General features: G+C 44.3%; 1 protein-coding gene across 4 annotated transcripts in view; it reads left to right on the forward strand.

Moving 5' to 3' along the window:
• The window catches only part of DCAF12 (DDB1 and CUL4 associated factor 12), a 32,039-nt gene extending 21,462 nt beyond the window's left edge, over positions 1-10,577 (forward strand). For 2 of the 4 annotated variants that reach the window (XM_075447093.1, XM_075447095.1), the window contains 2 exons: positions 109-253; positions 9,929-10,577. In XM_075447093.1, the coding sequence (XP_075303208.1) occupies positions 109-253; positions 9,929-9,948 (165 nt within the window). In that variant the 3' untranslated portion in view covers positions 9,949-10,577. Of the gene's footprint in view, positions 1-108; positions 4,832-9,928 lie in introns of those variants that run through there. The other 2 variants (XM_075447096.1, XM_075447094.1) reach the window with 2 other exon arrangements.
• The last annotated feature ends 575 nt before the right edge of the window (positions 10,578-11,152 follow it).

Genomic DNA, 11,152 nt, shown 5'->3' on the forward strand with positions numbered 1-11,152 from the left:
TCAACAGAAAAGATCCCCTTTTAGGCTCTGGAAGCTACCTTCCACTTTTGTGCAACAAGGTTTTGGGTTTGTTTGGCAACAATAACAATCTAACCTTTCCTTTAACAGAATCATGACGAAACCTGGAGGAATTATTTTTCTGACATAAATTTCTTCCCAAATGCTGTTTACACCCACTGCTATGACTCGTCTGGAACGAAACTCTTTGTGGCAGGAGGCCCACTTCCATCAGGACTTCATGGGAATTACGCTGGTCTCTGGAGCTAATGATAACTCTTTATAAATGCTGATCTTTACACAGATTTCCACTTTTCTTTTCCTTTTTTTAACAACAAAATTCTGTGATGCCATTGATTTCTGATTTAAATGCTTGTTATTTTTTGGCAGAGTTTTCTGTTGGTCTCCAACAGTTTTGTACATCTTTTTGAACCAGTATTTTGCTTTAACCTCCTTGATCCTTTATATGAAGGGGTTTTGAAATCTCTTTTTATTGTACTTACTCCAAATGACTCTTCCCCCACATTGAGGCTATCTTGGCCATGTGCCCCCTCCTCTACTTGCTGTGAGGTAGGATTCCTTTCTTATAGAGTGGTTGCTCCTGGGCTTTCTGTGAAAGTCTAGGGGCTGCGTGTGTGCAGGTACTTTGTGTCAGTTACATTACCTGGAGTGAGGACTACTTGTAATTAAAAAAATATTAAGAATATTTATAAGAGATAAGCTACTACTTTATCTGCAGAGCCTGGCCCTGGCCTGGGTTGATCTTATTTTTTAAAAGTGCAAGTGTAATGACACTGTTTATACGTAGAGAAATACAGTAATTTTAAGCTGTACTCAATGAAGCCCAGGGACGGATTCCCCAGGGGTATTGCCCATCAGAGCCCAAACTGCAGAAGTGCAGGAGTTCTCAAAAGTTCATTTGTATTTGAATTGTAGTTTTCAGCAGTGCCAGGAGCAAAAATTAATCTTCTCTTTCTTCTCTGCCTGTCCCAGATATCAGCTTGCCCAGCTGGAGTTTGTGTAGGCTGTTCTGCAGCATGGCTGTTGCAGGGTGACCCAGCATTGAGGGTCTGCAGAGGTGCTGAAAGGGGGCTATGGACATGAGTGTCGTTGTCATTCAACATAAACTAGATTTTCCAGATGAGCCAAGGTTCCTGAGTATGCTGCTGCAGTAGCTCATGGGTTCTGCACAAACTGCCTAAAATCCAGGACCCTTTTTGAACCAGGTTGTGGAAACTTTTCTCATTTTAGCTGTTCTGGTGGACCATCTTCTGTAATAAGCCAATGGAATAAATTGTGTTTTTATCTCCAAGGCTAAAGAATGCATCTCAGACTTAAATAATGCAAGCTCAAATCTTTGCACGTAGCAAAGTAGCTTGCTGTTAGCTCACATTGCACTAGCGTCTGCTGTCATCCTGCTTGCTATAGGAGAGGCTCAGTCCTTCCCCAAATCTCCTGCTGCCTTCTGCATTCAGACTCGTCAAAGTCCATGTGGGACTTGCTGGGGAAAATAGGTCCAGTGCCCTCCAGGCCCAGCCATGGAGCGCGTGCATTCCAGGGTGATGGTCTTACCTAATACACAGCTAAAATGCAGGACTCCGGGGTGCTCCTCCTAGCCTTTTGGCAGGCACCAAACTCTCAGCTTCTTACTGACGCCTCTGTCCTCTGCTGGGATGGAAGCCTTTCCCCTGCCCCTGTCACCGGTGGTGCAGAGCGTGCCTGTACCTCACTGCTTTGCTGCCAGACAGGCAGTTGGGTGAAGCTGAGAAGAAAGACAAGGCTGGGACATGCTCTGTTCTGTCTCTGCTGGAGATCACAGCCGCCATTGCAGAGCAGCTCTGGTCCCTTACACAGTTCCTGACAGACTGCCTAAAGCTAGTCTGCCTGTGTCCTTGCGGTCCCTCTCATCTTTCTACTCAGTATCTTCATCAATAACGCCAAGCAGTGAGCCTCAGGCTTAATTTCCAGTTGGTAGTGGAGACTTGGATGGAAGTTGTGCAAGGAATGCAGTTCCTTCCCATGTGGGTGGAAATCTTGACAAGAGAAGAGCTCTCCCAGATGTGCACCTGCCTCAGAACTATAATTTACTCACACCGAGTGCTGACACGGGTGCTGCGCAAACAGATCTTCTGGCATTTTGTAATTCTACTTCCCTCATGGGTTGGCTGCTTAAACTGAATCAGTTTACAGCGCTGCGTGTGTGGCTATTTAGGCTTTTCTCTGAAAAGGGGCAAGTTACATACCGTGGGGTAGCGAAGGAGCTCTCAAGTTTTATTTAGAGTTGCTCATTGTTTTTTAAAGATGTTTTAATGGTGCCTGTGTTGTTCTGTGATGACAACATACTGCTTTGGTTATTTTAGGAGTTTTAAATAATGGAGGTATACAGGGATAAAGAAATCTTGGTGAAGTATGGCACGACCTGTATTTCTAGGATTACTCCTCCAGCTACCGTGTAAGATCACTCTGTCACAGGGAACATGTTTGCTTAGTTTTTTTTATTTGGGATTGGTTTGAGGTGTTGGCTTTTTTTTAAAGAAGCTAGACACTTGAGTCTACTTGACTGTACTCCAGTTCTGCTGAAACAACAGTTACTAGTTAGGCACTTGGTGTCACCAGTGCCAAAGGGTAACTCCTGGTGTGGAAATCCTAGCCCTGATGTTGATCTCATAATTGAAGCATATTCCAGGTCTGGGTGAGGGGGCAGAAGGTTGTTTGCATGGACTGAGCTTCAGCCTCCAAACACAGAGGCTGTAGAGTCAGCAGAGCCTCTAGGTTACAGAAGAGGCACCCCTGGGAAGTGTCCCTCTCTGCTGGCTCTCATGGAGAGTGGAGACGAGTGCCTCAGTGTGTGGTCCTAAAGGCTGGTAGTGTGAATGCCCTTTCCCTCACTTCTTTTCTGCGTGGGAAGCTTTGGACAATTCTTACAGAATCTGGACAGTGATGTAAAATTCCTCAAGTTTCACATGCTTCTGTGTACTCTGCTTTCAGGGTGCTTTCTTCAAAGACAGCTTCCCATGGGGAGGGAGCCATCCCTATTGCTGTATGAAAATCCCGCCCCAAGAATGAAAATGAACTAGATAGTGCTGCAAGCACACAACCAAGTTCTTCCAGAGAACTTAATTTCTAGCCTGTGTCAGTGGTTTTAAATGCTTGTAGTGATACAGATGTTAAGTTACAGAGTATTTTGCAGTTGGTCGTATGTCACTTTTGGTCCAGTCAGTGTTAGAAATTGAGGCAAAGAAAGGTGATGATCTGCCAGCAGTCCAAAGATAAGTGATCAGACAAAAAGGAGGAAAAGCCAGGTTTTCTTACTTGATTTTATCTTGTTGCCCTGTTGGGTTAGACATCAGAATTGAAATCCAGGATGATGGTGAGAGATGCAGGGGATTCCTGTCAAACTGCAGGAGTGGCTGTACAGCAGGGAATCTCTGGGCTCTGTGTGGAGGTGAGCTGGGTGCACCCCGTTGTTCAAACAGCAGATACACCTCTGCAATGGATGGGGTTCAGTCTGGTGCGCTTCACTGTAGCTTCTTGAACAGCTCACTGTGCTCTGCCGAGAACCAGTGGCATGCACATTTTCATGCCATCTTACCTTTTCTGATGTTTCTTAATGATTTCCCTCCCTTGCTCTTTCCTGCCCTCCTGAATGGCCGGCTTGGGATTGCCTCCTCCACCCCAAATCATCCCAGTCTTTACTGTAGCAATATCGTACTTGCAGAGGTGAACTCTGTCAAGCAGAAATGAGCTTGCTGGCATTTTGTCAAGCCATGCCTGAGACCTTCAATTTGCTTCATTTTAAACTGGGTAGACCTTTGAGGCTGTCTCACATTGCAGAACTGGGCAATTGCCTTTGTACGTGTTTGACTGGTGGGATTACACAGTAGTGGTCCGTTCCTGGGAGGGAACGGAGTCTGGTTTGTCTTACATTAGGCGCTTGAAAAACTTTATCGTAACAGACCTTCAGACTTTTCTTCCTGCTATTGACTTTTCAGTCACGTGAGAACTTTTGTGCTGCTGGTGAGTGTAGGAAGCAGTTAATTTTACCGCTCAGCTCTTTTCAGTAGACTACCATGTTAATTTGGGGATCTTTAGGTACTACATTTTCAGTATTCATAATCACAGGTAATCAAACTAGTGACTTAATTATGGGTTTGGTAGTACCCAGCTTGTAAGTACTGGGTAGCAACCCCTCGGTAACAATTGTGTGTTTTGTGGTGGACATACCCGAGGAAGCAGAAGCTACTTTGCAGTGTTGGCTTGCACATAGCAATGAGGGTGGTGCTCACCCTCTTCACCAAACATGCAATTCCTAGTAATTCCTCTAGCTTTCTCCCTGGTACAGGTAGGTCAGTCAGGGAGAATTGCTAGTGCTCTCCTCGGGTGCTTTCTGGGATTGCAGTGAAGAAGTGAGTCCATTTGTTTGGTTCCCTCATCAGTGCTGCTGGTGTTAGTCCAAGGTGAGTAAAGTACCAAAGAATAGTTAGTAGGTGTTTGTTCCTAGTTGCTGTTGTTCATTTTCCACACAGATCCATATTTAAGATTCATTGCAAGAGTGCCCTGTGATCTTACTGGACTTAGTCTGTCCACAAAGGTTGCATTCATGTTGGGAGTGAATCTTGTGACTCTCTTAATGAAGGGGACTCCTGAACTTCATTATGGGGATATATTTGCTGCCTCCATTTCAAGTTTTTGGCAGCTTTTCATATCTTAAGGATTAAGATACTTATGTATCTGTTACTCTTCTCAGAATTTCATCCTTTTCCTTCACCTAAGCACTTGCTTTGTATATAGTGTGCAGCTGCAGAATTGACAAATTAAAGTTATGATCCAGCTATGTGGCGTGGTGGTTTGGTGTCTTAATTTCTGCCGGTCAGCTGAGAGGCACTTACCGACCTTGTGACCTAGTGTCCCTCACATGGTGCAGATGTGAAATAAAGCAGGCTTGCCTAGACCCTTCGTGCAGTTCACCTGTTTTATTTGTTTGCAAGAAACCAAGAACAGATGGGCTGTTGGTTGCTGCATCTCTGCAAAGCAGCAGCATCTTTCAGCAGCCAGGTGGGAGCTCTGAGAGCTGTTTGTGGTGGTCTGATAGCCTTATTTTCCATAAACCCACTTTTCCAAGTGTCTGAGAGGTTCTTAATTAGCTTCTGTTGCAATTGCTGCCATGACTAAATTACTGAACAGATCATTCTTAGGTACAGCTCATTCTTAGGAAGCCTGTTGCAGAGCTGTGGGATGCAGGCGGAGCTGATGCCCTGGCCAGCCGTGATGACCCCTGGACTCCTGTGCTAGCCAGGCACACGCTCTCTAGCTTCAAGGCAGGTGAAAATCCCTCTGTGCACTGCTGGCCACCACACTGCCAGAGCCCATGGTGTGACCTCGACTTAAAATGCATTTCTGAGTCTTGCAGTGCCTTCAGTAACTTATCTGAAAGTCTCTGAAGCACGGATACCAAGAATTTGTCCACGTTGCAGACAAGGGAGGGTGGAAAGGAGAATAGAGCCACATCGTGTCTGAAGGGATCTCCTGCGTATTCTGTCTGTTGCCTCTGCAAGCGGGCACTTTGGTGTGTGCTGAGGGTGGGCAAGGGGGCACAGGAGAGAAGGTGAAAGCCCAGCAGTGTTTGGTATTGCTCTCAGGACTCCCGAGGCATTTAAAAACAGAGGGGATACTTACTCGTTTCTCAGGGGATACTTGTGAAAGGGCTTAACCAGAAACATTTTCAGAGAGATCAAGTAGATAGCCCTGTAATTATTGTCTCTTCATGTTAATTTTCAAGGATTTAAATTAGGAAGTATCTTTTTGCCTGTCATGCTGGGTTTCTTTATCAAAACCATGTGGTATTGGCTAAATAAAAGAATGCGCTTGACAGAAAGGAATCTTCCCAGCTAAAAACTGAGTGCCATTTTCTAACAGCCTTTCCCCCTAGTATCCTGCTGGGACCGGTATGGTCTAACAAACTGCACACAGATCTAAATCAGGGTGCCACGGTTGGCAGAGTTGAGAAGATGTGGGTTGCCTGACCGTTTCTGTACCCAGAAAACCACCAAGTACAACAGTTGATTGTATACAAATTCTGGTCATTGGACTGAACCTGAGAGTGTGTAAAAATACTTGCAGCATAGTGCAATGTCTCTGTAGTCCTAGATGTTGATTCTTTGACCTCAGAACAAAAATCTAGGAGTCAATATGTTGTTTTCTTAGGAACTGCTTTTCTAGATTCCCTTATTAAAAGGGAAAATTCAGGTGCTGAATCTTAAAATATCATTGAACTTGTACTTTTTATTTGCTCAGTCACCTGGTCTCCTTTCCTTTTCAAGGCCTCTCACAGTCTCAGGGTATATAAATCACTATGTGTCATCCAAATAATACCGAAACGGACCAACCAGAGGTTATTGTGCCTTGCTCTTCTGGTACCTTGATCTTTGTAAAGTTATCTCACAAACTCATCACTGTCTTAGGGCTGGGTACATGCATTGTCTTTTTCTAAGATGTACATGTTGAAGTTGCAACAGGTTTGTACTGTTACTCGTGACTTGTTCCATTTGTCTTAGGATGTGGTGTAGACACAAATCAATGCACTGGTTGGTCTTGGGATCAGTCTTACCTGTGACATCTATCGGTGCTTGCTTGTATGTTGTACACAAATGCTGGATCTTCCCCATTGCCTACGATGTACTTGTATATGATGCACAAACTACACAAGGTGTTTTAAAATGTGCGGGGATCACAACTTATTGCCTGAGGGTAAGATGTCCTACAGTGAACTGGTTTTAATGTGGGTTTTTTCCAGATATATTTAATAAGATTCAAAGCCTTGAGGGGGGAAAAAATCAGGACTTGCTGATACTTGCTGGCTTCAGTTCTGAATCCAGGGTCTGATGTTCGTTAACAACTCTTGCCATTCCACACATTTAACAGAGTCACTCTCAGCTTGCTGTTTCTGTCATGACCTGTGTCAGAAACAGCACTGGATCCTGAACTATCACAGAAGCTGTCAAGTGAAGTAGTAACAGGCTCTCTTCAAATGTTACAGTACACATTTTTTAACTGTAGGGTAAAACTGTTCAAAATTATTGATGCAGCTTGCAAATGGAACAGTGGTGAAACTGCCGATAGTATGTGCAACCAGCCTGTCTGCACCGGGGGCTCAATGTTCCGAGTTACCTTGCAAATTGTTTCTCCTCTCTGAAAAGTGATTTTTTTTTTTTTTTTTTTTTTTTTTCCTCTTCCTTCCCCCCTAGTATGAAGACATTACACATTTGACTGTGTTTTCTGGGAAGGGATATCTTTTGTTCTTAAACTGAAACTGACATCTGGAATTTGGGCTGAGTTTCTGTCTCTTATGCAGATAGCAGAGGACGGTGTGAGTGATACAAGATGTCCCTTCCCAGCTGTAAGGTTAATTTGATCGTAAGAGCATGGAAACGGGAACACTTCTTGACTTGCTGTGGCCTTCGGTGGGAATGCATATCCGTAATTAACTGAAGTACAGCACTGCGTTCTGTTGGTCTATGAGGCTACCCTTGTTTTTGAATCAGCATGATTAGTTATCAGTTTATTGACATTAATACATGGTCAAGGAGCTCTACTGTATGTGTATTTCCTGTGCTAAGTGTATCTGTACTCTCTGTACCCTGCTGCAGACTTAATCTGGACTTCTCTTTTTAGTTCTTGCTAACTTCCGAGATTCTTGAAATTCAGTAAGGTCGTGTTTTTATCACAGTCACTTTTCAGGGTAGAACAGATTGGTTTAACTTTGCTTTGTAATCATTAGCACCTTCCTTTTCTCCCATTTCTTCTTAGTCCACCTTTAACAATCAGTTGAAAGCTGCTTGCCTAGTCTGAAAAATACAGAGTCATAATAAAAAGAAAACCTGTAGCCCACTGTAGAAAGATCTCTCTGTGCTTATACCGTAAACTTCCGTGGCTGGCTGGCTGCCTCAGAAGTGGGGACTCCACTGCGTGGTCTAAAGAAGCTGAAATTCTCTCACATCCGTACAGCAGATGAGGAAGTGGAGGTGCCCTGCGTCTGCACCCAGTGTGTTTTCGTTAAACTGATCAGTGGGGCTTTAGTCAACCAGAGAACTGGCACCTTTGGCTGCTATTCAATGTCATAACTAAAGATTTAATTGAGGGCAAAACCAGGAGGGTGCATCACTGACTTTCTGCTGACTTGATCCTATTTAAAGGCTTTCTCCACACATTTTTTTCATCTTTTGGATATTTGGTGCATTATGAAAAAAGTGCTGTCGTAAGGCTATGAGCTAAACTCTATGCTCAAAAGGCAAAAGTTACTATAATGAGCTTTGGCCAGCAGTAATGCCAAAGGCTGGCTGTGCTCGGAGATGACCTGGTAATGGAGTGTTTTAGCAATAAAAGTCTAGAGGGTTTGCTCCATCATGCCTTACGCTTATGCGACTGCAGATCAGTTGCCCTCAGAGCTTGTGAAACTGCTGGCCATCCCTCTTCAGAAGAGATGTGAAGATGGTGTGGGGAAGATCCACTTTCCTCAGTGGTCAGTCACTCTCCGTGTCATCACTCAAGGTTAGCAATGCAGTTGTCTCTTTTTTTTGTGATCGACTACAACTTGTGTGCTTTACACCTGCCATCAGCCACCTCCACGTGCTTCCTGACAGGGTGATGGAGTGAAACGGCCTGGTCTGCATCTCCCTCCGCCTGGTTGGTTCTTGAATCAGCACAAGCTGTACGTGCAGGGTGTAACAGGCCAGCTGGGATTTACAGCTTCCGTTGGCTGTGCTGGGCTTCTCTCACAGTGCAGGTGTGACTGTGGGACTATTACAGAAAGGCCTGGATAAGTAACTTCTAACGGGCTCTATCACTCTTGTTCAAAATGCTGTGTCTCCATTCTCAGCCTCTTATCCTGGCCTTGTTCCTATCTTGCCACTCTCTGCCCCTCAGGACTCGAGCAAGTTCCCTGTCCTCTCACAGCTTACTAGTTCAGGTACCAGTTCAGCAAAGCCCCGGGGCACCTCTTTAAGCCCTGCTGCCATTTACTGGCTCAGGCAGTAGCTTGCTGAATCGGGGCCTTGCTCGAAGTCTCCATGTTTGTTAGACTCAGCCCTGGATGTCTCCCTGGACTGGTATCCCCCTTGGTCCAAACTCACCCCTGCTCTTTGAAGGAGCTGATTCTTGTACTACCGCCTGCTTCAGTTCAGTGGCTTTTTATTTTTCTTGTTTATTCTGGGGTTCACTGCATATGTACAAAATCCTACTGACTCAGCTCTCCTGAATGTGGTACAGGGGCCTACCCTGTGACGCATAAGAATTATTTGTCTGCTTCCAAGGTGCACAGAAACAAGGATGTTTTACACAAGCTTTAGGGAGGGAAAGCAGCAGCATACACACAAGTGAAAAGGTATCTCTGGGTAGAATAGGTGGGGGAGCAGTTCAAGAATTTTAAAGAACAGTAACTGAGATTTTTTGGTTTCTTTTTTAAAAATTACTTTTAACAGGTTTGTCTGTGTTCAAATCCACAGAAAGTTGCAATGCAAACTAAGGTTTTCTATTCATCAATGCAAAATGTGCCTCTCAACTATAATGCAAAAGTCAGTCTCTGTCTCTCTCTGTTTGCAATGGAAGAAGTTTAACTGAAGACTGATGTAATGTGTTTCTTGCTTTTATGTGTAATCATGCACACAACAGTCCTTGCTGGTCTTTTCCAAGCACCACACAGCACTATCCCTAGTTAAAAGCAAAACGGGGATTGCATTGAGCAGTGGAACCTGATGAACTTCCTTGGTTTGAGAGAGACACTGGAGATGAGAGTCCAGGTTCCACGTGTTTTAAGTACAACTTTAAACCAGTGCAGCTACTCTCTCAGATCAGCACCACTTCCTACCTTTCCCTCCATTTAGATGGGAATTTAGAAGTAACCCAGCAATATGTGATCCGGTTGATGTGCTTGCAGGTGGAACATGGGGTATTTGAAATCTGAGGACTGAATTTTCTCATATGGAAGAACTCGGTGTGGATGCGAGAGCTTGGATCTCAGGTTACAGCTCTTCTGCCAGCTTGCTAAATGCAGTCAAGTACTCTGGACTCTTCTGAAGAAGACTGTGGTAGAGCTATAAAGGCATAGGCTGGAACTGATTGTTCTAGGTCATCTGTGTTGCTTGACTACATGGACAATGTAACAGTGGTTTTTACAGATTGTTTTCCATGTATCAGTCACAAATAACTCTTAAATTGCTGTTTGGAGGAAAATTGTTAATAGATACATTTCCAGATTAAATTAAGAGCCTAATTTTCCATCTTGCATTAACCGGGTTACTGTGTTCACATGCCAGAAAGATGTTGCCCTTTAAAAAAGCATGTTAGTGTATGTGGCACTGACCCATGCACTTTTTAAATACTTAGATCTGTACATTCTCACCTGAGTATCATTAACCATGCTGTAGTCTGACAAAAGGATCTTTTACTACTGCCTTGTTATATAGGTAATTGTAATTAACTGCAGTTTGTTTTTTCCACTACTTGAGGTTGTGTGATCTGAAAATTGGTGAACAAGAAGTATTTGTGCATATTACTATGGGTATCTCTAAATAAAATGTATTTGTATAGTGTGTTGGCCTGGCCAATAGTTTCCTTTATTTGCCATTCATCCCACTGCAAGTAAATCCAGGGCAGTTTGAGAGCAAGTGGGCTTGGGTTTCTCTCTGTGACAGTCCAGCTTTTGCAGTGACATCACTGATTCAGAGGAAATAGTGAACTGTTTGTTTTTTTCCACAGAATCACAGGATGTTCAGGGTTGGAAGGGACCTCTGTGGGTCATCTAGTCCAACCCTCCTGCCAAAGCAGGGTCACCCACAGCAGGCTGCACAGGACCTTGTCCAGGCGGGTCTTGAATATCTCCAGAGAAGGAGATTCCACAGCCTCCCTGGGCAGCCTGTGCCAGGGCTCCGTCACACTCGGAGGGAAGAAGTTCTTCCTCATTTTCTTTCACCAGTGAGTGGATTGATATCCCAAGGGCAGATTCTCAGTTTATTCCTGTTCTTCATAGCTTAACCATCAGTCCTGTTCTCTGTACAGCTGCAGTAACACTCCTTGTCTCCATAGGAAATGTATCTAATGGCAGAGTTGGGACTGTTACACTCTTCAAAGCATCTCCTTCATGTTCTCTTCTTCTAGTACC

The sequence above is a fragment of the Opisthocomus hoazin genome, chromosome Z, assembly GCF_030867145.1.
Source record: "Opisthocomus hoazin isolate bOpiHoa1 chromosome Z, bOpiHoa1.hap1, whole genome shotgun sequence".
Taxonomy (NCBI): Eukaryota; Metazoa; Chordata; class Aves; order Opisthocomiformes; family Opisthocomidae; genus Opisthocomus; species Opisthocomus hoazin.